The 25,610-nt window shown below is 45.2% G+C and overlaps 1 protein-coding gene and 1 long non-coding RNA gene across 10 annotated transcripts in view; one reads left to right on the forward strand and one right to left on the reverse strand.

The window, feature by feature from the left end:
• The first annotated feature begins 205 nt into the window (after positions 1-205).
• On the forward strand, positions 206-24,966 carry LOC309396359 (C-type lectin domain family 2 member D-like). Of its 9 annotated transcripts, none has more exons than XM_081961443.1 (8): positions 206-319; positions 9,081-9,252; positions 10,226-10,340; positions 11,686-11,784; positions 13,189-13,281; positions 20,869-21,059; positions 23,021-23,121; positions 24,436-24,966. In XM_081961443.1, exons 3-8 carry the CDS (start codon positions 10,274-10,276, stop codon positions 24,557-24,559), a joined length of 675 nt encoding a protein of 224 aa, XP_081817569.1. In that variant the 5' UTR covers positions 206-319; positions 9,081-9,252; positions 10,226-10,273; the 3' UTR covers positions 24,560-24,966. The 9 variants fall into 9 exon arrangements, with proteins under 9 accessions (XP_081817569.1, XP_081817570.1, XP_081817575.1 ...); XM_081961444.1 differs by lacking the exon at positions 206-319 and adding an exon at positions 367-491; XM_081961442.1 differs by lacking the exon at positions 206-319 and adding an exon at positions 832-1,095 and having other exon boundaries at positions 10,223-10,340.
• The window catches only part of LOC309396539, a 64,297-nt gene continuing 50,715 nt past the window's right edge, over positions 12,029-25,610 (reverse strand). Inside the window, exon 2 of the long non-coding RNA XR_014176128.1 lies at positions 12,029-13,067. This is a non-coding gene — a long non-coding RNA (uncharacterized lncRNA). The remainder of the gene's footprint in view (positions 13,068-25,610) is intronic.

The raw sequence follows: 25,610 nt of genomic DNA on the forward strand, positions 1-25,610 counted from the left end.
GGCAGGAGATCTTATTCCATCTCGGTCAAATAGTGATACAGTCTATTTTTGATGAGCTCCAGCGATGGAGCACACACAACCCTGGGAGGCAAGCAGTTCCTTTGTTTTCTCCGAAAAGTTATCCTGACTTCTCGATTGGAACTCTTTTTAACGCGCTTCCCGTTTCTGCTTGTCTTATAGAAATTTGACTGAGTGGGGAGGTGCCCAGGCGTCGCTCTGCCTCAATCAACCATTCCCAGACTTGGCAGGCCAACCATTACGTGTAGGCTCAACGTTTCGAAACTGGCGAGAGAAAAGCCCTCGGGCGCTGCACGCTCAGGTAAGGAAGGGGGCTCGGCTCTTGGGTGTGCCGGGGGGGGGGGGGATGGGGAATAACAGTGTCTTCGGAAGGCCTGCTTTTGGCGCCTGCGGTTTGGGCTGTTGGCGAGGGGGTTTCCCCGCGTTTTCTTCTGCTGCGCTTTGCGATGCGGCCTCAACCTTTTCATTCCGAGGTGAGAAGAAGGGAAAGGCAAAGAAGGGTAGAAAACTCCGTCCCCGACCGGTTCTTGGCAGCCGCGTTAACCGCTCTGAGATCTGTTTGAAGCGGCTTGGGAGCTGTAAACAAGCAGCAGCTGCAGAGGGTGTTGTTTGCCGCAGTGCCACAGGAAAGTGGGGGAGGGGGTTATCTTGGCAGCAGCAACAGCTGCGAGATGTTCTCGCTTCTCGCCCGGAATTGGGAAATTATATTGTGGAAGGGGCAAGGCGGGCTGGCACATGTCGGGGCGGGGATGGGGAAGGGTCAGGCTCCTGGCTGTAACAAGACTGAACGGGCTGATGGTAGAATAGTTGGACCTCCCGGATCTGCGCGTTTCACGGTTGACTCACAGTCGGGTTGGCCGCCTCGCTTTGAGGCTGGTGCAGAAGCGTTCCTGCCTCTTTGTCTGAGGGTTAATCGCTTTCCAACCACAACTTTGCGGAGTGAATTCATTTGAAAACCCATAAAACCTTTACTTTGCAAGCAGCGGGTGCCCTAGTTTAGGTCACGTACCCGTGCTACTACTGCTGTTAAGGACACGTGTAACGGGATGGTTGCGAGGGCTGCTTTATTGCATTTGGGTGAGTACGTGTGTGTTCTTGTCTTGCGATCGCTTTCATGCTGCGGGAGGCAGGAAGGAGGAGAGCGACAGCGCTTTTTGGCTGTGGAGGAAAAATTGTTCTTCAAACTTTCGTTAATAATGTTATTGAGCTCTTCCGTTAAAAAGATAAGAAAGGACACTAAAGAGAGGAAGTAGAAAGGGCAGAAAAGGTAGGAAAGAAAGATATAAATGACTTCTCCCTTCATAGCAAATATAACCAAATGTTACCTGTTACATTTGAACAAAGATCTCTTCTTCCCATATCTCATCTCTTTATCTATAAAGAAACCCATAAGGTAAAGATTCCCCTCGCACATATGTGCTAATTGTTCCCAACTCTAGGGGGTGGTGCTCATCTCCATTTCAAAGCCGAAGAGCCAGCACTGTCCAAAGATGTCTCCGTGGTCATGTGGCCAGCACGACTAAACGCTAAAGGTGCAGGGAACCTTCCTGCTAAAGGTGGTCCCTGTTTTGCTACTTTCATTTTTACATGGTTTTGAACTGCTAGGTTTGGCAGAAGCTGGGACCAGTAACTGGAGTTTACTCTGTTAGGAAAACCCATAAAACCTTTTCATTAAGTCCTGGTCAGCAAAAACTATTAAGGTCTACCAGGAATAAGGTATCTTATTAAACTTTACATTCCTATTATTTTCAAACATCTTGATGCTTAATCTCCTCAATGTCCTAGAACAGCGATGGCTAACCTTTTTTGGCTCGCGTGCCACAAGTAGGGGGAGCGCAGGGGGGTCGTGTGCGGGCGTGCCGCACCCATAATGCAACGCGCGACCTTCCCAGTGTGCATGCGTGCACATCGCGCGACCCCCCCCCATTTTTACATACTTTTTTTGCCCTCCCCAGGCTCCAGAGGCTTTATAGGAGCCTGGGGAGGGTGAAAAGAGCCTCCGGACAGTCCCTGAAGCCTTCGGAACACTTAAAACCACTCTCCGAGCAAACTGGACTTCCAGTTTGCTCGGAGGGTGGTTTTAAGTGCTCCGAAGGCATCAGGGAAGCCTCCGGGCGGTCCCTGAAGCCACCGGAGGGCCAGGGGGGCTCTTGTCGCCCTCCCCATGCTCCTATAAAGCCTCTGGAGCCTGGGGAGGGCGAAAAATGGCTTTTAAAAAGGTGAACTCAGCTGACAGGGAAGCGCCTCTCGTGCCCTGACAAATGAAAAAGTGTGTCCATCTGGTGAGGAAATCTTATTGTTATAAAAGAGACTGCCCCCCCAAAAATGAAAGCTAAATTAAATTTGAAAACAGAAGAAAATAAGTAGCGAAATTAAGCTATATTGGACAGTGTGTTATCTTTTTTTAAATTATATTTTATGGATGGAATTTTTGCAAATATTTCCTATTTTTTAAAGTGAACGGAATAGTTTTTCTCTACTACTTCTTTTTTTTACCTATGGATTAAAATCTTTTCCTTTATTTTTATAATATTGGTTTGGAGGCTTTTTGTCTCTTTATTTTGCTCCTTATTTTGTTTCTTTTAAGCCTGGAATATAAAGAAGATATAAAAGGAATATAAAGTGGGTAGTAACTTCAGAGGGAAAAGAAGTTACACTTGGAGTTTGGAGGTTGAGTCCTGGAAATATAGCTTGTGACTACTCTCTTGCCTCTCTCCACCATTTGTGACACTTAAATACCTTCCACCTTCCCCCCCCCTCTTCCAAATTACCATCTAGACATTAAAACTCTTGGTCCTCCATTGAGACTCTAGCCCTGCCGGCTATTACCTATTAACTTTGTTTCATCAGCACCCTTACCCTACTGGGACTTTTAACATTCAACAATTTACTCGAGGTTAGACCTGCTCCACCTGCGAGAAGCCCCTCTCTCGCAGGTATGGCCCTTGGCTCTTTCAAGGGCCAGCCTTGATGACGGGTTTGCGAACCCCGAGAGGTGGAAGAAAAGGAAGCTGAGGGGCTTTTTATCAAAATGTTTTATACTGTTTTTAGGGGGTTCTGGGAAGGGGGGGGACAACCACGCCGGGAGGGAAGCCAGCGCCAGACGAACAGGTGAGTCCAAGAAGGAAGTGAGTGGGGTGAGGGGGGAGAGGGAACAAGTTATTCCAGCAGAAGGTTGTTTTATTACAACGGTCGCGGGGAGGGGGATGCTAGGACAAGAAAAGATCGCAAGGTCGGTTGGGAGACCGTGGCTGCTGGCTATGCCCGGTCGTTTGTACCAACCCCCGCAGCCTAGGTGGTCAGGAACTACAGAGCCAGGGCCTGAGGCTGATGCTCTGCAATGCAAGGTCCGTGACCAACAAGGCCCCCCTCATTAATGAGTTGATCTCAGAGGGGGAGCTGGACCTTGCAGGGATAATGGAGACCTGGTTGGGTCACGAGGGTGGTTTACCCCTCGTGGAAATGTGCCCACCGGGTTTCCGTGCATTCCATCAGCCTCGGGCCCTAGGTAAGGGTGGTGGGGTGGCGGTAGTTATACGGGATTGTCTAGAGCCGAGGGAGTTCACTGTTCCTCAGATACCCGGGTGTGAGTCGCTAGGTATGAAATGGGGCCCAGGGAGGCAGTGGGGTCTGCTGATTGTATACTTGGCTCCTCGCTATACGTCAGCGGCCCTGCCCAAGCTCCTCGAGCTGGTCTCAGAGACGGCGGTTGAGATACCCAAACTTTTGGTTATGGGGGATTTCAACCTGCCGTTGACGGGAGCAGCGTCTGAGGTGGCTCGGGAGTTCATGGCTTCCATGACAGCCATGGGCCTGACCCAATTAATTCAGGGCCCCACACACGAAGGCGGCCACACACTGGACCTTGTCTTTGTATCTGAGCAGTGGACGAGTGATCTGGGAATAGGGGATTTAGATATTACTCCCCTGTCATGGTCAGATCACTCATGTCTCCGGCTGGACTTCCCTGGCGCTACCCTCCACCGTGAGGAGGCGGAGCCAGTATGCTCAAGCTGGTACCGCCCCAAGCACTTGATGGAACCGGACAGGTTCCAGATGGAGCTTGGGCCACTACCTGTAGCCCTGACCCGCGCTCGGTCAGAGGACCTAGTCGACGCCTGGAATAGGGCGACGGCGGGGGCCTTGGACCGGGTTGCGCCTTTGCGACCTCTCCTACGGCAGCGACCCACCCGGGCTCCCTAGTACACCGAGGAGCTAAGGGGGATGAAGCGCCATAGGAGACGTCTAGAGAGCAGGTGGAGGTCCTCACGCTCCGAGTCTGACCGAACACAGGTAAGAGCCTATTTACGGACCTACCTTGTGGCATTGAGAGCGGCCAAACGTAGACATTGTGCCGCTCTCATTGCGTCTGCGGATAACCGCCCTGCCGCCCTGTTTAGGGTGACCCGCTCTCTCCTGTCGCAGGAGACGCGGGGGGCACCCTTGCAGGGAAGAGCAGAGGAGTTTGGGGAATATCTGCAGGACAAAGTCGCTCAGATCCGGAGCGGATGGGCCCCCTCCAGTGGACCGGACGAGCTGTCAACAGTGAGTCTTGTGAGTCCACTCTGGGAGGAGTTTGACTCTGTTGCCCCCGAGGATTTAGACGGGTTGCGTGGACGGCTGCGACCCACCACATGTTCAATGGACCCGTGTCCCTCCTGGTTGGTACTGGCATCCTGGGAGGTGACGCAAGGCTGGCTTCTGGGCCTGGTGAATGCCTCATTGAGTGAGGGTTCCTTACCGACTGCCTTGAAAGAGGCAGTGGTGAGGCCCCTACTCAAGAGGCCTTCACTTGACCCAATGGAGCTAGCTAATTATCGTCCAGTCTCCAACCTCCCCTTTTTAGCGAAGGTTGTTGAGAATGTGGTGGCGCAGCAATTTCCACGTCGCCTTGATGAATCCGTATATCTAGACCCACGCCAGTCCGGCTTCTGACTCGGGCACAGCACAGAGACAGCCTTGGTCGCGTTGGTTGATGATCTCTGGAGGGCCAGAGATAGAGGTTGTTCCTCTATCCTGGTCCTATTAGACCTCTCAGCGGCTTTTGATACCATCGACCATGGTATCCTATTGCGCCGGCTGGAGGGGATGGGAGTCGGAGGCACCGTTTTACGGTGGTTCGGCTCCTACCTCTCCGGCCGGATGCAATGTGTGTTGACTGGGGGGCAGAGGTCGACCCCGAGGCCACTCTCTTGTGGGGTGCCGCAGGGGTCGGTCCTCTCGCCCCTTTTGTTCAACGCATATGTGAAGCCGCTGGGTGAGATCATCCGTGGTTTTGGGGTTGAGTACCATCTGTACGCTGACGATACTCAGTTGTACATCTCAACCCCAAGCCACCCCAATGAGGCTGTCGAAGTGATGTCCCGGTGTTTGGAAGCCGTCGGGGTCTGGATGGGGGACAACAGACTCAAACTCAACCCCTCCAAGACCGAGTGGCTGTGGCTACCGGCACCTCGGTTCAGCCAGCTGATTCCATCACTGGCCATAGGGGGCGAACAATTGCCCCCTGTGGAACGGGCGCGCAATTTGGGCGTCCTCCTTAATCCCCGGCTGTCAATGGATGATCATGTGGCAGCCGTGGCAAGGGGGGCGTTCCACCAGGTTCGCCTGGTGCGCCAATTGCGCCCCCTTCTGGACTGGGATGCCCTACGCACAGTCACTCATGCACTGGTGACGTCTCCCTGGACTACTGTAACGCTCTCTACATGGGGCTTCCCTTGGGACGCGCCCGAAGACTGCAGCTAATCCAGAACGCAGCCGCGCAGGTAGTCATGGGGAGTACTAGGTACTCCCACGTAACACCTCTCCTGCGCGAGCTGCACTGGCTGCCTGTAGTCTTTCGGGTGCGTTTCAAGGTTCTGATTACCATCTTTAAAGCGCTCCATGGCATAGGGCCTAGCTACCTGCGGGATCGCATCCTCCCACACACATCCCTGCGGCCAATTCACTCTCACAGGGAGGGGCTTCTCCTGGTGCCGTCCACTAGGCAATGCCAACGGGCGACACCGAGGAGTAGGGTGGATTTGATTTTTAATCTAATTGATTTACATTAAATTTTAAATCACTAGTAAAAAGGCTTGATTTATATCAACTTGATTTAAATCATCATTTTTAAAGAGCAACTATCATCTCTGCCCCGCAGCGGCTCTTCCTCTGACCCGCTGTTGACTCACCGACAGTCCCAATATTGCAGAATATACAGCCTCATGCTACATAACTAAGCTCCATTTGGTGCTGAGTAAAGTAAATTGTTAACGTATCTTAAATAGAAAACTATCTTTAGATGGATTTTTACTCCAAAAGCATTTTATTAAAATAAATTTGATAAAAATAAAAAAATACGATTTAATTTTTTAAAAAAAAATCTGTTTTTTTTTTTAAATTTAAAAAACCATTGATTTTTATCCACCCTGGTCTCGAGTCAGGCCAATTATAATCTGAGCTAGGCCAAAGACCACTATGGGGGCCATGAACTTTACACCAAGGTCCTCTGTTCCGGCGGGAACAGAGATTCAACCTGATTGGTCGAAGGGTCTGACAGCTCCCTATAAAAGGGCTGCTGTCAGACTGAACCTTCGCTGGATTGTACATAGTTGTTCAGAGTTAATAAAGAGCTGTTGCTGCCTAAGCCTGAGTGTGCCTTTCCTTTACCCAATCTAATGGCTTTGCTCATGCATGCATTCACGCACGACACTTCTGCACATGCACAGAAGCTTATGTGCATGCACAGATGCGTCTGGGTGGGTGGGTGGAGCCTCCTACCGCTGCACTACCAGTTCGCCCAATCCAGGCCGAACTGGGAGCAACCCATCTCTGGCAGGGAGGCCGGGATCTAATCCTGTGAGCTCAACTTCAGGGGCAGGTCTCACAACCAGAGATTTGGGGAACGAGGCCCCTGAAACTCTGCTGGACACATCTATAATATGAGAGGGGAACCCCCTTTTCTAGGCCAGACAGGTCTCAGTAATGCAGTAACATGGTATATAGGTTACACGGTATATAACATAAGATATAACTTATATGACACATAAAGTAAGTTATATGGTATACAATATAAGTTGACTAAGATGATTAAAAGCCTGGAGACAAGAACATATGAAGTACTGTTGCAGGAATTGGGTTTGGCTAGTGGTATTTCAGTATTTGAGGGGCTGCCACAAAGAAGAGGGGGTCAACTTCAAAAGCACCAGAAGGCAAGATAAGAAACAATGGATAGAAACTAATCATGGAGAGAAGCAACCTGGAATTAAGGAGAAGCTTCCTAACAGTGAAAACAACCAGTGGAACAGGTTGTCTCCTGAGGTTGTAGGTGCTTAATCACTGGAGGTTTTTAAAGAAGAGATTGAACAGCCACTTGTCTGAAACGGTATACGGTCTCCTGCTTGAGCAGGGGGCTGGACTAGAAGACCTCTGAGGTCCCTTCCAGCTGTGTTCTGATTGATTGATTAGAATTTTCTCAGGAAAATTTTAAAATTGAGAGGGTTTTGACATCAGAATAGAACCAATTTGGTCTAGTGGTTAAAGTACAGGGCTAGAAAGTGGGAGGTTGTGGGTTCAAGTCCTGCCTTAGCCATGAAAACCAGCTGGGTGACTTTGGACCAGTCACTCTCTCAGCTCAACCCACCTCAAAGGGTGGTTGTTGTGGGTTAAATAGGATGAAGATATGTTGGATATGTTGGCCTTGAATTATTTATAAAAATAATAAAGGAGGGGTACAAATAATGGAGGTATTTACACTTATTAGAAAGATGAAAGTGTGATGTGATGTTCTCTAAAAGTAAGTTATATCCTTGCTCCACAAAGTAGAGCTGCAACTCCAGAAGTCCTGCCAAACTGCTCACTGGTTTTCTTTGGGGTAGTGCCACTCCATCCAGTACCGAAGGTGGCAAGTCACCAGATCTCATGATCCCTAAAACCCAAACCCCTTGGCCTTCTTAGGGTTGAGCTGAAACCTGTCCTTTTCCACCCAAGCCAAAGCCTCCAAATCTTGAGAGAAAGCACTTTAAAACAGGTAGTCCTCAACTTACAATAGTTTGTTTAGTGACTGTTCAAAGTTACAACGGCACTGAAGAAGGGACTTGGGGCCATTTTTCACAGTTACGACCTTTGCAGCATTCCCATGATCATGTGATCAAAATTCAGGTGCTCAGCAACTGGTTCATATTTATGGTCATTGCTGGGTCCCAAAGTCATGTGATTTTCTTTTGCGACCTTCTCACAAGCAAAGTCAATGGAGAAACCAGATTCACTTAACAACCTGGTTACTAATTTATCAACTGCAGTGATTCACTTAACAACTGTGGCAAGAAAGGTAGCAAGGGGGACAAAACTCACTTAACAAACGTCTCACTTAACAACAGAACAGTTTGGACTCAGTTGAGGTCGCAAGTTGAGAACTAGCTGCATTATCATTTGGTTGGCACGGGCAGAGATATAGACGGTAACTGAGTATAGATGGGACCTCAGAGAACATCTAGCCGCTCCTATTAGCCAGCAACTTTTAAAAAGAAATTTGGGCATTTAATAATTTAAGCTTTGGTAAAGATTGTTTTGAAGGACAGCTTACAACCCAGATAAATGAAAGTTGGTGCTTTGCCATCTGTTGCCCTTCACGGTTGACCTTTAAAATGAAAATAAGCTTGATTAATAATCAGCTGCTTTGTGAGGAGGCTGGCATAGCATGAAATTTTTAAAAATGTGTTTGTTATGTTTTCCACCCATTTAAAATGTTACCCACCTATAGTCTGAAATCTTATGGGGTAACGAAAGCCTTTTTGAAAAGGCGTTTGTCTTAAATCTTGTTCACATTCTGTTTTCAGTCATCACAGAGAAAACAGAAAAATGTTGATGATATGCCCAAAATATTATAGCTCACATGGGCTTATTGTTAATCAGAATGGGTTTATTGTTAAAGATTATGCGTGTGGGTTGGAGATTTGCAAGGCAAATTCCTCTAGGCAAACAAGGCAAGCCTTTCCCTTTTGTGTGTTTGTGTGTATTTTGTACCATTGTGCATCCGGCTCCTTGGGATATACACTGCTGATTAATTCATTCATTTCCAGAGAGTATGGTTCTTAATGAAACCATGAGGAGAAGACTGCTGTGATGCAGCCCTGAAATTTAAATCTGTGGTCACCCACGGTTTTCATCTGTTGATCTTTGGAATAGCTGCAGTCCATCTCATTCAGAGGATCGTCTGAAGGGTGAAACTGAAAACTGGAATGGGAAGACCAGGTATGTGAATTCTTTCAGGTAGATGAATACTTGAAGAAAACTAGAGCGTGAAAATTAAGAGGTAAATCCTGTGTTTCCCCCCAAAATAAGACCTATCCATAAATAAGCCCTAGTCTGTATTTTATGCATGCGCCTAATATAAGCCCTACGTCCAAAATATACCCTAGTGAAGGAGGGTGGGCGTGGCCAGCATAAGCAATAAGCATGTGCAGGCTGACAGTGTCTGGCCGCAGCCCACTCAGCACAGGTGAGCTGATTACCTGTGCAAGCAGCAGATAGAAACAGGTGGGGGGGAGGCAGGTGATACAGACCCGCCACGTGGGCTGCAGGAAAGCTGGCAGTCAGTGGGCCTGTGTGGCAGGTGGCTTGACTTCACGCGGTCACACAGGCAGCAAACAGAGGCAGAAGGGGAAGGCAGGCAATCCGGATGTGCTGTGTAAACCGCAGAAAAGCCAAGCCGCGGTGGCGTAGTGGTTAGAATGCAGTACTGCAGGCTACTTCTGCTGACTGCCGGCTGACTGCAATTTGGCAGTTCGAATCTCATACCAGGCTCAGGGTTGACTCAGCCTTCCGTCCTTCCGAGGTGGGTAAAATAAGGACCCAAATTGTTGGGGACAATAGGCTGACTCAGTAAACTGCTTAGAGAGGGCTGTGAAGCACTGTGAAAGTGGTATATAAGTCTTAGCTTAGCTATAGTAATATCTCAATAATACATTCCAGTGCAGGGATGAGTAATACCAATTTCTTTTCTTTCCATGCCGTCTGAATCCTGATTTTTTTGGGGGGTGTGGGGATGGGATGAACCCAGAAAGCTTGAAAGATGACAGGAAGAATTACAGGTGAGGCCTTCAGATCTTTTTCATCTAGCCGAGAATTACAGAAAGCAGGAGAAAAGCTCTAGAGTACTAATGAAGTCAGAGAAAAACTCTTAATTGATTCTATGTCTAAAAACATTGGTTTCTATTCTAAGCAGAGGAATCACAATAAGTAAGGCAGACATGAGTGGAAAAAGCAAATTTGAATGGGCCAAAGTTTTGTTCTGCAATTTTTGGAGGTGACTGGACTCAAGCTAAAATTCAGGAGAACTGGTAAGAGAACTGGTTAACAATAGGATTGTTTTCTTCAGTCATCCTTGGTTCCTCTGGTAAGGGCTGTACTGGGAGTAAACACTTTAACTCAGGGGTCACCAACCTTATGGACCTCAGGAACCACTAAATTCTTAATTTTAAATTCCGCGGACCACTAATTTGATCTGCCTAATGACTAGATGGATGGGTGTGGCTAGGTGGTCATGTGACTGGATGGGCTCTATGTCACATCAAGGGGTGCTTCCTCGGCCTCTACTCACCTCTCCCTTCCCACCCATTCCTCGCCTGCCCGCCCAAGCTCCTTAGGGCCCCAACAGGAAGTAATTGTTGGAGCTAAGCAGCCACCATGAGAAAGAGTTGGCAAAACAGCTGACTCAGTTCAAATTGTACCTGACCGAGAAGGAGGCTCAACAGAAGCACCTCACAGAGAACTATGAGCATAGGCTTTCCAAGCAGAGGGAAGACCTGCAGGAGTGCAAGGCCAGATACTGGCCACTAGAGCCTCACAGGACTGAGATGGTCGGCCAGTTCCAGGCCATGATGCAGTCCCACTGGAACAAGGCCTTCTGGCTCTTCGCCACCAGCCGCACTTCCCTCCACCCTTCACCCAAAGCCCCACACCAGGAGGTCAAAGCAGATCCCATGTCAGAATTTCTGCCCCCCTCCGTCCCAAACAAAAAGACCCTGAAGTGGGAGACTCTCTGCAGCAACACAAGCATTCATTGCATATATCCAGCCCAAGGGGAGTAGTTTGAGGACCCCTGATTTAGTGCAATATAAAAAATGCAAACGATTTTTCTGCAGACCACCAAAATTTTCTCGCGGACCACCAGTGGTCCACAGACCACCAGTTGGTGACCACAGCTCTAATTCTAACCAGGAAGAACATCTGAGAGGACTCTGCCAGATCATCTTCTAAGCCTTAAGAAGTTCATTTAGTAAATCAGAGACATTCATAGCTGGGATTCTATGTGGAATATCAGTTTCACATAAAATTCAGCAATATACATACCTGCTTCTGCAAAAGCAAGATCATCTTCCAATGTGCACCATAAAGGCAGTGGAAATACCTCAGAGCCACGCCCAGTTTTGTCCTATGACATGGACACACCTCCCCCCCCCCTAATAGAATCAGCTGAAATGTTGCACTTCTGCCAGTGAACATTCAAGTAGTTTAGGATTTTGGGATCTTTGTGAGTTTCATCTACTTAAAATATTTGTTTGAATTGTTTTGACTGGGAAAGAGGGAGCCCTGGTTGGGTATTGTGAGCAGCCTCTTCTCAATAGCAGAACTAGACCATATCTCTATTTATTGTCATACTTGTGACATTCTGCCTTTCTTTAGGGGAAGAAGGAGATTTTGGAGGTTGGGATAAATTGGCTCCTGAGGGAACAACTGAACCTTCTACTCGAAGGCTTGATAAGAAGAGGACAATAAATGCTGGTAAAAATAAAGGCTAATACCTGCTAATAGCTATGATAGCAGTCTTCCAATATTTGAGGGGCTGTCACAGAGAGGAAGCGGTCAAGCTATTTCTCAAAGCACCCGAAGGCCAGGCAAGGAATAATGGATGGAAAATGACCAAGGAGAGATTCAACCTGGCAATAAGGAGAATTTTTCTGACAGAACAGTCAACCAATGGAACAGCTTTGTCTTCAGAAGTTGTGGGAGCTTCGTCACTGGAGGCTTTCAAGAAGAGACTGGACTGCCATCTATCAGAAATGGTGTAGGGTCTCCTGCTTGGGCAGGGGGTTAGACTAGATGACCTACAAGGCCCCTTCCAGCTCTGATAATCTGTAATCTGCCACTGTCTCTAACAAGGATTCCTCAGTAGCACAAGAAATATTAGAAATATTTGGGTGTGCCTGAATATCTTGTATTTACTTTCAGACATGCCCTGTCTTATTTTATTGTCTCATTTCTGAATGTGTGTGTGTGTGTGTGTGTGTGTGTGTATTTGGCATTACGTTTGGCAGCTGACACTTTTGTTTTGCTTTGCCTAATCTATTTTTCCAGCCCTTCCCACCTGCATGAATTCATCCTTGCCTTATGGAAAAATACTTTGTGCAGTTGTGGAAAAGAGTTACTGGGAATCATATTTTGGGATATTATATTTTTGGACAGGACAGTCTCCCAAGGGATTGCCAGCCTTTCCTTCTGGCAGGACGGTTGGGCATTTAAGAGTGGTGGGATTTAGATTAACTTTGTGTCTCCCACAACTAAGAGAAGGATGGGGGATCTTAGCCAACCCTGATCCACTTGATCTGTTCTGTGGGTGAAGAAACCTGAAAGCCACACACAACAGACAACAAGGCTGTGCTTCTGGGCTCCTTCCAGTCACACTAACTGCTGCCTTCTGTCTCCTTGTGGGAAAGGGAAGGGAAGGGAGGGAGATGAGGGTGATTCAGGGTTTATTTATGGCAGAATCAGCCACTACGAGTTAGACCAAAAACCTGAATTGTCAACAAATGGAAATACATCAGACTTTCCAATCAAAAGCTGTCTAAATATTTATAACTTCCTTTCCCAAATTCCGCTGTCTGCAGCTGCAACACACAAAATATGCCAGCCGCAACACACAAAACTGAAGATTCTAAGTTCTAACAAACAAAACGGGAAATTACAGCCAGTTGTTTCCGGTAAATGTTTGCTCTCTGGCATTAAGAGTAGCTGATCCTTTCCCTCTGTCTGTCCATCTGTTTGTCTTTGTATGTCATAGTGTCTGCCTGTCCTACATAGTCACTTACAGTATGACTACAACTTGGGCAGGACAACAAAACAACAATCAAAACAACAACAATAAAATCTTGAACTTCATCTCCTGATATTTTCCTGTCTGTTTTTCAGATTGCGTACCTAAGAAAATTTCAGATAAAATATTCATTATAGCAGCTGTTATTCTGGTCGTTGTTTTGCTTATCGTTATAATTTCATTGGCTGGTGAGTAGTGAGACATTTCTATTTAACTTTGTCCATAGTTGCTATTGTTTACATCAAGATCGCCACATGCATTTAAATCACAGAATGATTTGGAAGGAAGTTGCAGCAAGTGTGTGTGTGTGTGGTTGTCAAATTAGTAAAAAATGATACTTTCTGCCATTCAATTGAAGCTATGACTTTTGTGGGTGGGTGAAACGTTTCCTTCATATCCACGAAGGGAAGAATTTTATTGCACTGCTGAGATTGCCATATGTTTTTGACACTCTTACAAATTCTTCCAGGAAGGAAATATTGTTATATGAAAGGTAGGACAAGCCCAATACAAATGGGTGGGGGTGGGTGGGTAGAAAGAAGAGAGCATGATCCACATAATTGATTCCATAACCTATCATTCCTGACCATTTCTTTTCTGGTTTTATCACACACACTCAACCATTGCATTTCCACCTTAGCTTTTTTGAGAGGTTTTAAGTGGTGCCAATATGGGATGCAGTGGCTCAGTGGCTAAGATGCTGAGCTTGTCTATCAGAAAGGTTGGCAGTTCAGCGGTTCAAATCCCTAGCCCTGTGCAACGGAGTGAGCTCCCGTTACTTGTCCCAGCTTCTGCCAACGTAGCGGTTCAAAAGCATGTAAAATGCAAGTAGAATAATAGGAACCACCTTTGGTGGGAAGGTAACAGTGTTCCGTATGTCTTCGGCATTTAGTAATGCCGGCTACATGACCACAGAGACATCTTCGTACAGCACTGGCTCTTTAGCTTTGAAACGGAGATGAGCACCACCCCCTAGAATTAGGAACGACTAGCACATATGTGTGAGAGGAACCTGTAGCTTTTAGGTGGTGCCATCAAATCAGTTTTTGACTCCTAGCAACTGCCTGGACATGTCCCTGCAGTTTTCATAGCAACATTTTAGAAATGATTCGTCCCTACCTCTTCCTTGTTCTTAGCACTGAAAATCACTATAGCAGAAGAGGCACCTCCTAAGTCCCACCATGCCCAAAGTTTCAAAGAACATACAACAAAATCAGAACTACACTTTTACACATGAGCCATTTTAATTTGACATTCATTCCTTGCAACAGACCATGTAGCCTCTCTCCGTCCTTTTTACCAGCATTTGCAGTCTCTTCAACCATTTTACACCTGTAATAAAAGTTCTATCAAAGTATACAAATTCATCTACTAGCACTAATTTTTGGCCATTAAATATACAACCTACAATGGTTCACTCTATTTCCCACGTCAAAACACGTGTCAAATACATTAATTTTTAGAGCCATAGTGTTCGTTGCATCATATAATCAATGCAACATTCACTGTCAATTAGTCATACTCTGAGCCACAGCTAGGGCATTCATCTGTGTACAAAAAAATCACTCACTTTAATCCAGGGGTGGGCCGCTGGGGGTTTCCACGGGTTCGGGCAATCCTCTAGCTAGGATTCTGCCCAACCCCCATATGCCACCCCTGGCTGGCCATGCCCACTCCGCCCCTCCCACCCTGCCCTTCCTACGCGGCCCGCTCATCATGCCAGATAAATGCAGTGCCTGCATGGAGGCTCAGGGAGGGGGGAAAACTGGCCTACCAGAGGTTCCAGAAGTCCAGAAATGGGCCTGTTTCCAGTCTCAGGAGCCCAAGGGAAGCAGGTTTTGCCCTCCCAGAGGCTTAATGAAAGCCTCCAGAGCCCGTGGAAGCTGAAAAATACTCCCCACCCCCCCGCAGCGCTGGGGCTCAGGAGGCTGACTAGGCCACGCCCACCCTGCCCACACCCACCCAGCAATGGGGCAGCGAATCTGTTGCTGCAATTTTTGAAGCTCACTCCTGCTTTAATCTCAGTACAATATACCGATAATGCATTTAACACAGCCTCTTTATTTTTTCCCTACTCAATGTAGTGCCATTTACAAAATCTCTATTTATTCTCATAAATATTTCATTTCCTTCATAAACAACTCTTAACTGCCTTCAGCAACCATTCATTTCCATGCAAAGCATTCTATAAATCACTTTATACCATTTCTCTAAATTGAGAAATATGCAATGAACTTGCTTTTACATGTTCATATTTATCTAAATGACTTGCTGAAGAGTGAAAATCTGGTCTGTTTATCTTCTTTCTGGCATAAAACCACACTGCTTTTAAAAAAATTAGTACCTTTTAATTAATCAGAAATCATCCAGATGTCAACTTTCCAAATAATGCACCCATTGAAAGCAGAACTCTGAGGCAGGTAGATTCCTCAAAGAACAATTTATTGGATACATCATATTAGAACCACTGGTGAAAACCGACTCTGAAAGTTCCCGCGGTTTTCACCTAATTAAAAAATGAAAGTTCCCCCTTCCCTCCAAGTCATTCGTCACATTGTCCAATAGAGGCACTGGCTGGTTGCTTGGTTACTCTACTTCTCTTTCCAGCCACCTCTTGAAATGTCCTTGGTTCCCACAGTAAAACTTTATGTTTTGACTACAACGCGTCAGCTATCCATTCCCCCCACCTCTGTCTTGTGGCAGCCCTGAAGCCGTAAAGATGGTCTCAGCCAGGTTCACGTCCGACTTGATACTTTCCCAGACTTACTTAACTAACTCTGCTAAATTCTGCACTCACAGTTGCTAGCTCTCCCCTTAGCTAGAACAATACAGATACTCCTCATTTAGTGACACCAACTTTTTCAGGCATCTCAATTGCTCAGTGTCACAATTGTTAAGTGGAAAGTCATGTGACTGCGACTGTGCTTACGATTTTTTTTAGCATCCTATTGCTTTTCACTACAGCATCTGAAGAAGGAGCTGGCTGAGCCCAAACAGCAGGGAAGTTTTCTGGAACAAAGGAAACACAAGAAAGCAATGAATGTAAAAGGGCAAATCGACTCTAGGGGGCAGTGGTCATCTCCGTTTTATAGCTGAGGGAGCCAGTGTTGCGCAAAGATATTTCCATGGTCATGTGGCTTGCATGACTATACATTGAGGCACATGGAATGCTGTTACCTTCCCACCAAAGTAGTACCTATTTTTCTACTTGCATGCTTTCGAACTGCTAGGTGGGCAGGAGCTGGGCAAGTAACAGGAGCTCACCCCATTGCATGGTGCTCAGGTCTTGAATCTTGAACTGTCAGCTTTGCAGCTGACAAGCTCAGCATCTTTTAACTGCTGAGCCATATATATGGCTAAATAAATGCAATGCAAGCTAAGCTCTCTAAATTGGGGTCTATCTTGCAACCTAGCAAACAGTTGTTTGCATCAGGTAGGAGTTACAAGAAGTGTAGGGATACATATTCAGGCTGCAAATCTAAAATTACATTGTAAAGTTAGATATGTATTTGTCTATACATACATATAGTGTGTGTGTGTGTGTGTTTACACACACATCCAGCAATTGTTCAAAGTAATGACCACTCTGAATATGTGACCAGTCCTTGAAGTTATGGCTGTTACAGCATTCCCAGCATCACATGATAGCAATTTGGGCACTTGGCAAATAGCGAATGTTTACAATGGTCACAAAGATCCACAGTCACATGATCATCATTGGTGACCTTCACAGCCAGATTCTGTAGAGCGAAGTCAATGGGGAAGCTAGCAGGAAGTTGCAAGTCGCAGTCACATAACTTTGCATTTGATGAGCTGTGAATATTTGCTTAACAACTGCAACTAGAATTGCCAGCCCCAAATGTGGTTGGAAAATGAGAACTACCTGTATTTACAGGTTAACTCACTTGGTTTCCTTAAACCCTGGAATTACTATTTACAGTGGGGCAAAAAAGTATTTAGTCAGCCACCAATTGTGCAAGTTCTCCCACTTAAAAAGATGAGAGAGGCCTGTAATTGGCATCGTAGGTAGACGTCAACTATGAGAGACAAAATGTAAAAAAAAAAACCAAACAATCACATTGGCTGATTTGAAAAGAATTTATTTGCAAATTATGGTGGAAAATAAGTATTTGGTCAATATCAAAAGTTCCTCTCAATACTGTGTTATATATCCTTTGTTGGCAATGACGGAGGTCAAATGTTTCCTGTAAGTCTTCACAAGGTTGGCACACACTGTTGCTGGTATGTTGGCCCATTCTTCCATGCAGATCTCCTTTAGAGCAGTGATGTTTTGGGGCTGCCACTGGGCAACACGGACTTTCAACTCCCTCCAAAGGTTTTCTATGGGGTTGAGATCTGGAGACTGGCTAGGCCTCTCCAGGACCTTGAAATGCTTCTTACGAAGCCACTCCTTCATTGCCCGGATGGTATGTTTGGGACCATTGTCATGTTGAAAGACCCAGCCACGTTTCATCTTCAATACCCTTGCTGATGGAAGGAGGTTTGCACCCAAAATCTCACGATACATGGCCCCATTCATTCTGTCCTGTACATGGATCAGTCGTCCTGGTCCCTTTGCAGAGAAACTGCCTCAAAGCATGATGTTGCCACCCCCATGCTTCACAGTAGGTATGGTGTTCTTTGGATGCAACTCAGCATTCTCTCTCCTCCAAACATGACGAGTTGTGTTTCTACGAAACAGTTGTATTTTGGTTTCATCTGACCATATGACATTCTCCCAATCCTCTTCTGGATCATCCAAATGCTCTCTAGCAAACTTCAGATGGGCCCGGACATGTACTGGCTTAAGCAGGGGGACATGTCTGGCACTGCAGGATCTGAGTCCCTGGCGGCGTAGTGTGTTACTGATGGTAGCCTTTGTTACGTTGGTCCCAGCTTTTTGCAGGTCATTCACTAGGTCCCCCCGTGTGGTCCTGGGATTTTTGCTCACCGTTCTTGTGATCATTTTGACCCCACGGGGTGAGATCTTGCATGGAGCCCCAGATCAAGGGAGATTATCAGTGGTCTTTTATGTGTTCCATTTTCTAATTACTGCTCCCACAGTTGATTTGTTCACACCAAGCTGCTTGCCTATTGCAGATTCAGTCTTCCCAGCCTAGTGCAGGTCTACAATTTTGTTTCTGGTGTCCTTCGACAGCTCTTTGGTCTTCACCATAGTGGAGTTTGGAGTGTGACTGTTTGAGGTTGTGGACAGGTGTCTTTTATACTGATAACAATTTCAAACAGTTGCCGTTGATACAGGTAATGAGTGCAGGACAGAGGAGCCTCTTAAAGAAGAAGGTACAGGTCTGTGAGAGCCAGAAATCTTGCTTGTTTGTAGGTGACCAAATACTTATTTTCCACCATAATTTGCAAATAAATTCTTTCCAAATCAGCCAATATGATTGTTTGGTTTTTTTTTTACATTTTGTCTCTCATAGTTGAGGTCTACCTATGATGCCAATTACAGGCCTCTCTCATCTTTTTAAATGGGAGAACTTGCACAATTGGCGGCTGACTAAATACTTTTTTGCCCCACTGTAAATGAGGTAGCTTAATATTAACCATTTCATTTGAACTTTCCTGTGGCTAGTGATTGGAGCTGCTGGCTGGAAGTGGGGAAGCAGAGAGACAAAGAGGAGTAGGTAGTGGCCCGTGAACCTAAAGGCACGTGAATCATTTGTCCATAAGCCAAAATAGTAATAATACATTCTGGATTAGTGCGCTTGAAATTGTGATTTTATTTTATTACAAAATGACCGGTTTAGTTCAATGTAATAGCTGTCTTGCACCTGTCTTTCACAGAACTCTTTTCAAATTTGGATACTGTCCCCTTTGTATCAAATTACTAGTCTACATAGACAGATTACCTATCTAGAATCTCTAATCTGTGCTCTCCAATCAGAAATTAGGTGTCCAATTTGGCCATTCCACTCTATGGAGATGCCACGCTATCAGCCCCCCCATCGCAAAGATCCTACAGGAGAAGAGCAGTCTGGACAACCGTGGGATCTGGCAGGGTGAGAGCTGTGAACCATAAACACAAAGCTTTTGCTGTGACCCAGCATAACAGATATAGCGCCCTTGCTGACCCTAATGGGGACACTAAAGAGACAGGTCAAGGTACTTGTGATAATGATGACTCAAATAAGCAGGGGATCATAGTCCAAAATGAAGAACTTACTTCGGAAAGACGAAATGGGAAACCAGGTATCACACATCAGTCGCACAAGAAGAGCAGGGTATGCAAAAAGAGAAGTCACATTCTGGTTGGTGATTCAATCATAAGGGATGTAAATTTAGGAAACGGTATGGAGGTTTTAAAAGAGGTCAGGTATCTGCCAGGTGCTACTGCCAGCAGAGACAAGAGACATATTCTTAAGATAGTCAAGAATGCAAGTAAGGACTGTGATGTTGATGCTATTATGCATCTTGGCACAAATGTTCTGTCCCCAAAAGCCAACATGGGTTTGTCAAAAACAGATTATGCCAGACTAATCTTATGGCATTCTTTGACAAAGTGACAAAATTAGTGGACCAGAAGAATGCCGTTGATATAGTTTACTTGGACTTCAGTAAGGCATTTGATAAGGTAGACCATAACCTACTACTAGATAAAGTAGAAGAATGTGGGTTAGACAGCATCACCACCAGATGGATTCGTAACTGGCTGACCAACCGCACTCAATGTGTAGTCCTCAATGGAACTGCATCTACATGGAGGAAAGTATGCAGTGGAGTACCTCAAGGCTCTGTTTTGGGCCCAGTACTCTTCAACATCTTCATCAATGATTTGGATGAGGGAATAAATGGGGAACACATAAAATTTGCAGATGACACCAAGCTGACAGGAATAGCCAACACTCCAGAAGATAGGCTAAAGATACAGAAGGATCTTGACAAACTTGAACATTGGGCATTATCTAATAAAATGAAATTCAATGATGAAAAGAGTAAGGTTCTACATTTAGGCAACAAAAATGAAATGCACAGGTACAATATAGGTAGTACCTTGCTCAACAGTAGTAACTGTGAAAGGGATCTTGGAGTCCTAGTGGACAACCATTTGCAACCGTGTGCAGCAGCTGCCAAAAAAGCCAACACAGTTCTAGGCTGCATAAACAGAGGGATAGAATCAAGATCACGTGAAGTGTTAATACCACTTTATAATGCCTTGGTAAGGCCACACTTGGAATACTGCATTCAGTTTTGGTCGCCACGATGTAAAAAAGATGTGGAGACTCTAGAAAGAGTGCAGAGAAGAGCAACAAAGATGATTAGGGGACTGGAGATCAAAACATCTGAAGAACGGTTGCAGGAACTGGGTACGTCTAGTTCAATAGAAAGAAGGACTAGGGGAGACATGATAGCAGTGTTCCAATATCTCAGGGGTTGCCACAAAGAAGAGGGAGTCAAACTATTTTCCAAGGCACCTGAGGGTAGAACAAGAAGCAACGGGTGGAAGCTAATCAAGGAGAGAACTGAGAACTTAGAACTGAAGAGAAACTTCCTGACAGTTAGAACAATTAATCAGTGGAACAGCTTGCCTCCAGAAGTTGTGAATGCCCCAAAACTGGAAGTCTTTAAGAAGATGTTGGATAGCCATTTGCCTGAAACGGTATAGGGTTTCCTGCCTAAGCAGGGGGTTGGACTAGAAGACCTCTAAGGTCCCTTCCAACTCTGCTATTGTATTGTATTGTAACTGTTCAAACTTTGTTGTCAGAACTATAGTTAATTGTGAGCCATATGATTTGTGTTTTTTGTTTGACTTCCAGTTAAAAAACCAGAAACATGTCCACTTTGTCCTGCCCTTGCAAGCCAAGGTGTTGCCTGCCCAGATTCCTGGATTGGATATAGAAGAAAATGTTTCTTTATATCAACAGAAGAAAAGAATTGGTCTCTCAGTTTAAACACTTGTTCTTCGTTTAATGCCTCCTTGGCTGTGATGGATAATCAGAAAGAATTGGTAAGGAATAATTAGACATCATGATTAATTCCATAATTGTCCCAAGATTCACCAATGTAAAAAGCAGTCATATTGTATTTGTTATATTTATTATCTACCATATTATTTTGGAGTATAAGATGCACCGAAGTATAAGACGCACCTAGCTTTTGGGGAGGAAAACAGGGGGGGGCGGGAAATCTGTCTCTGCCTCCCAGCAATTTCCCTCTTTGCAACAAACAGCAAACAGTACATATGCTATACACTATTTATGGTGTTACATTTCAGACTATACTTGTACAGATGCTATTAAAATTGATTCGGCTTTCTGAAAGTATAGTTATTTTTGCTATTTGAAAGAAGATACAATAGCACTGGCCTCTTCAGATCAAGTATTTATTTTTAAAAGCTTCTTCATTTTGTTAAATTGTCTAGAACAATAATAAAGCAGTCTTTAAAAATGTCTAATTTGAACATTCTATAGGCATTTATAGTTATTGACTTACCTCTTTACAGCAAACAGCCTGATTAGCACAAGAAAAAAAATCTGCCTCTGCCTCCCAGCAATTTGCCAGAAAACAGCAAGTTTCACTTTCAATTTCAGCAGGGGCCTCCTGATCATCAGCTGTTTCAGGCTGCAGGGATTGCCATAACCTATTGCAGCCTCCGCAAGCCCCGTTTTCCCCATTTGCTGCAAGGAGGTAAATTGCTGGGAGACAGAGGCCAAAGGGTGGGGGCCCTTGGGTGGGTGAGGCTACATTCGGTATATAGGATGCACCCAAATTTTCACTCTCTTTTAGGGGGAGAAATGTGCGTCTTATACAGTATATACTGCTAAAACTCTCATGCTTATCTGTTCGTCTATTTGTACCTTCAAGTATTATACTGCAACATTTTTTGAATCAAGGTACCTAAAATCTACTAACTTAAGGAATGTGTAAAAATTCCACCAACAATTACTCCTGTGGAATTGAAATTTTTGCAATGTCCGGCCCAGTTTTATTCATAAAGTTATGGTCTTTGCATCACCCCTATGATCACATGATTGTGGTTTCTGGTGTTCCTTGCCAGCTTTCCAGCAAAATCAATGGGGAAGCCATCAGGAAATTAGAAGTCTCTCCCAGTACCACTTCTTTTTTTCCTAAACTCTTTAGCTAAATAAATATATTGACTTATTATTGAAGTACATCTCCCCAAAACGGCCCGTTTTTTATTTTTTTGCAAAAATGGGCCTGTTTTTTAAATTTAAAAAAGGGCATGAATAGCTTTTAGGAGGCTTGTAGAGTGCTCCTGGGGGGAAGGCAAAAACGAGCAAAGAACGGCTCGTTTTCCAAAATGGGCCCATTTTTTCTCAAAAAAGGTATGCATAGCCTTTAGGAGGCTTATAGAGTGCTCCTGGGGGCTGAGGGGGGCAAAATTAAGCAAAAAGGCCCATTTTTCTCTCATTTCTGCTCTCCCCAGCCCTCCGCAGCCCTCTGGAAGCCTCCTAAAGGCTATGCACAGCCATTTTGGTGAAAGGGGCGGGGTTTTGGGAGGCCAAAAATGCTGTATTCAGTGTATAAGACGCACCCAGATTTTCACCCTCTGTTTTGAGGGAAAAGATGCGTCTTATACTCTGAAAAATAAGGTATTTATTATTATTCTCTATTCTCAAAATGTGAAATCATAACTGCCCATTCTTTAGCTGGTTTATACATGCGTATAACAAGGTGGCTGGTGTGCATGTGTGTGCCAGAAACTGGAGGATCATCTTCCCTGCATGTGCACCGGGCAGCTGCTTTTCTAGTTTCTGGTGCATGTATGCGCAATAGTTCTGACAAGTCACTTACATATACCTTAATTTTACCTTCATTTTATGTTTTTATACAAATGAAATAATTTGGCACAAATGATGTACATTGCTATTCAATAGACAGTCAATAGACTTCTATCCCAATTAGTCTGCTCAATGGGGATTTTATTATATAATATTTCTCTTCTAGGAATTTTGGATAGAAATTTTCCAGCTCTCCCATTACTGGTTTGGTCTCTCAAGAGAAAACCAGACCTGGAAATGGTCTAATGGCACAGAGTTTGCAAATCAGTAAGTATGTTTTATTTGTTTATAGGGTTTATTTATTAGAGCTATTTATCAAATGTTCTAAGCATGGGAGATCTCTTCAAATGATGCTTTGTATTTTGGTTTGTGTGCCTGTTTATGCAGATTATTTATACTTTTTCCAGCCATGTGCCCTCCAGACTGCAAATTCGTTGGACAGAACTCCTGTATACTCCAGATCTCATAATCAAGTTGTTAGGCACAGACAACCACGATTTCTGAATAGCTTCAAGCTGAACTTTATTTTTTGCCACCTATGTTACAAGAATCTCGCCAGACTATTTGCCTTGTCCTGGAAATGACCATGATGGTGAACCTATGGCACACAGAGCCATCTGTTAGGGCACGCAAAGTGTTGCCCTGTCAGCTCCAGCTGAACCCTCCGGAGGGAGAAAAACAGCCCTATGGGCAAGTCGGATATTCGGGAACAAAGCCTCCGGAGGGCTTCTGGGGGGGGGGAGGCTGTTTTCACCCTCCCCAGGCTCCTAAATAGCCTCTGGAGCCTGGGGAGGGCACAAAACAGGTCCATTGCGGTGGGGGAGGGGTCGCGCATGCATGTGCGCTGGGAGTCACAGATGCATAGAATCATGGGTGTGGGCACACCCGCGAACAACCCACCTGCGCTCTCTCCGCTTTTGGCACGCGATGAGAAAAAGGTTAGCCATCACTGAGATAAAGCTTTATGGATTTATTGGGAGGTCATGTTTATGCCATTTGTGACTGCTCAGAACACCTCCAGGCTAGGCGCTTGGTTGACCCCTTCCTTGAGCCTAGGTAGCAGCTCCCAAGATTGATCCAGTGCATCCTAGAGGTCGAGCAGGGTGAAATACTACCATTTGGACCGATTCGCCCAAACTGGTAGTAAAAAATGCTATTGGTTCAGACGAACCAGTATTTCTGACGATCAGCTGTGACGTGTGATTTATATTAGCTAGAATCGTTGGATTTCCTGCTTCCTAGCTAATCTAAACCACGTGGCACAGTGGATTCCCATCCCCCCTCGCTATTCTACTTACCTTTGCAGACTCGGAAGGCTTCAAAATGTTCCTTTATTAGCGCTGCGTGGGGGCGCCTCAGGCGCGATTGCACGCAAAGTGCGCGCTTGGTAGCAGACTCACCAAACCAGTAGCAGACTTCAGAGGATTACACTGCTGAGATACAGTGTTGGCTGAAATTCTCTATGCTCTAAAGTTGGGAATCTTCTTGGAAGGATCATTCCTCCAATACTAATATCTGCCCCCAGTCACGATTGCCATGCAGACAGTAACTCCTTGTCTCTCTCTCCCCCCCCCCCCCAAGATTTCCAGTGCGAGGAGAAGGCTTCTGTGCATATCTAAATGGAAAAGGGGCCAGCAGTACCATATGCTCCATGGAGAAACGTTTTCTCTGCAGCAAGCCAGAAAATTGTAGGAAGCCTGGATGACCCAACCTCATGAAAAAAAGAAGCAGCATTTGGCTTCACAAGAATTTATCAGGGAAGCACAAGTGAATGTAGACTCTTTTGCCATACCTGCATTTGGTACTTGCCCTATAGAGAATCCATCTTCACATCCTAGCCTAACAAAGTTTTCTGTTCCCCATTTCACAGCTATATTTGTGTTACATCATTGCTTTGCACCGTGTAATGTTTTTGTCTGTATAATAGCATGTATAATAGCACATAAGATCACATTCATGTGGAAGGTGGAGAAGTGGTATCTGCCTGCAACTCATTAAAACAGCTGCTTCTATTCCCACATTGCAAACCAATACATACCCAAATCACTCTGTATCTGAAATGCTCATTTACACCCCCCCCCAAATCAAAAATTGGATCTTTTTTTTTCTACATCTAATTGTGTCTCTTGTTCTTTTTTCATATCTGTATAATTAGTATCATTAGAACTTAACTGATTTCTGATATAAATGATTTTCTATGTGGACCTTTTAAAGATCTCCTTGATCAGGGGTTCCCAACCCCCAGTCCGTGGACCAGCACTGGGCCACAGCATGCTTGTCTGTGCAAACAAGTGAAGCTCCATCCATGGGATGCAAGCAGCACATGAAACCTTCCCCCCTTTTGTCCGCCGGAAAACTGCTCCATGGAACCGATCCCTGGTCCCCAAATGATTGGGGGCTGCTGTCCTTGATAACAGACTCCAGCTCAGAGCTAAACATTTTTGTAGCTCCCTCTAGTGCACTAAGAATGTTATTTATTTTATTTATTTATTTATCTAGCTTTTTTCTAGCTAGAGTTACATGCAAATCGGAAAGTTTCAACCATCCACAACAAAGCAATAGATGGCTACAGATGGCTTTAAAAGTAGTAAATTAAGACCACAACTTTTATCCTTATATTTTAAAAGAAAAAAAAATATTCCATGCTTCCTTATTTTAGCTGGCTCCAGCAACCCTCTTCCTTGCCATTAAATAATTTAAAAAGTCTCAAAAACGGCACAGATCTTCAAGAAGGAGTAACAAGCTATACCTAAAGA

Source organism: Natrix helvetica (genome assembly GCF_964273705.1).
Source record: "Natrix helvetica genome assembly, chromosome: 1".
Taxonomy (NCBI): domain Eukaryota; kingdom Metazoa; phylum Chordata; class Lepidosauria; order Squamata; family Natricidae; genus Natrix; species Natrix helvetica.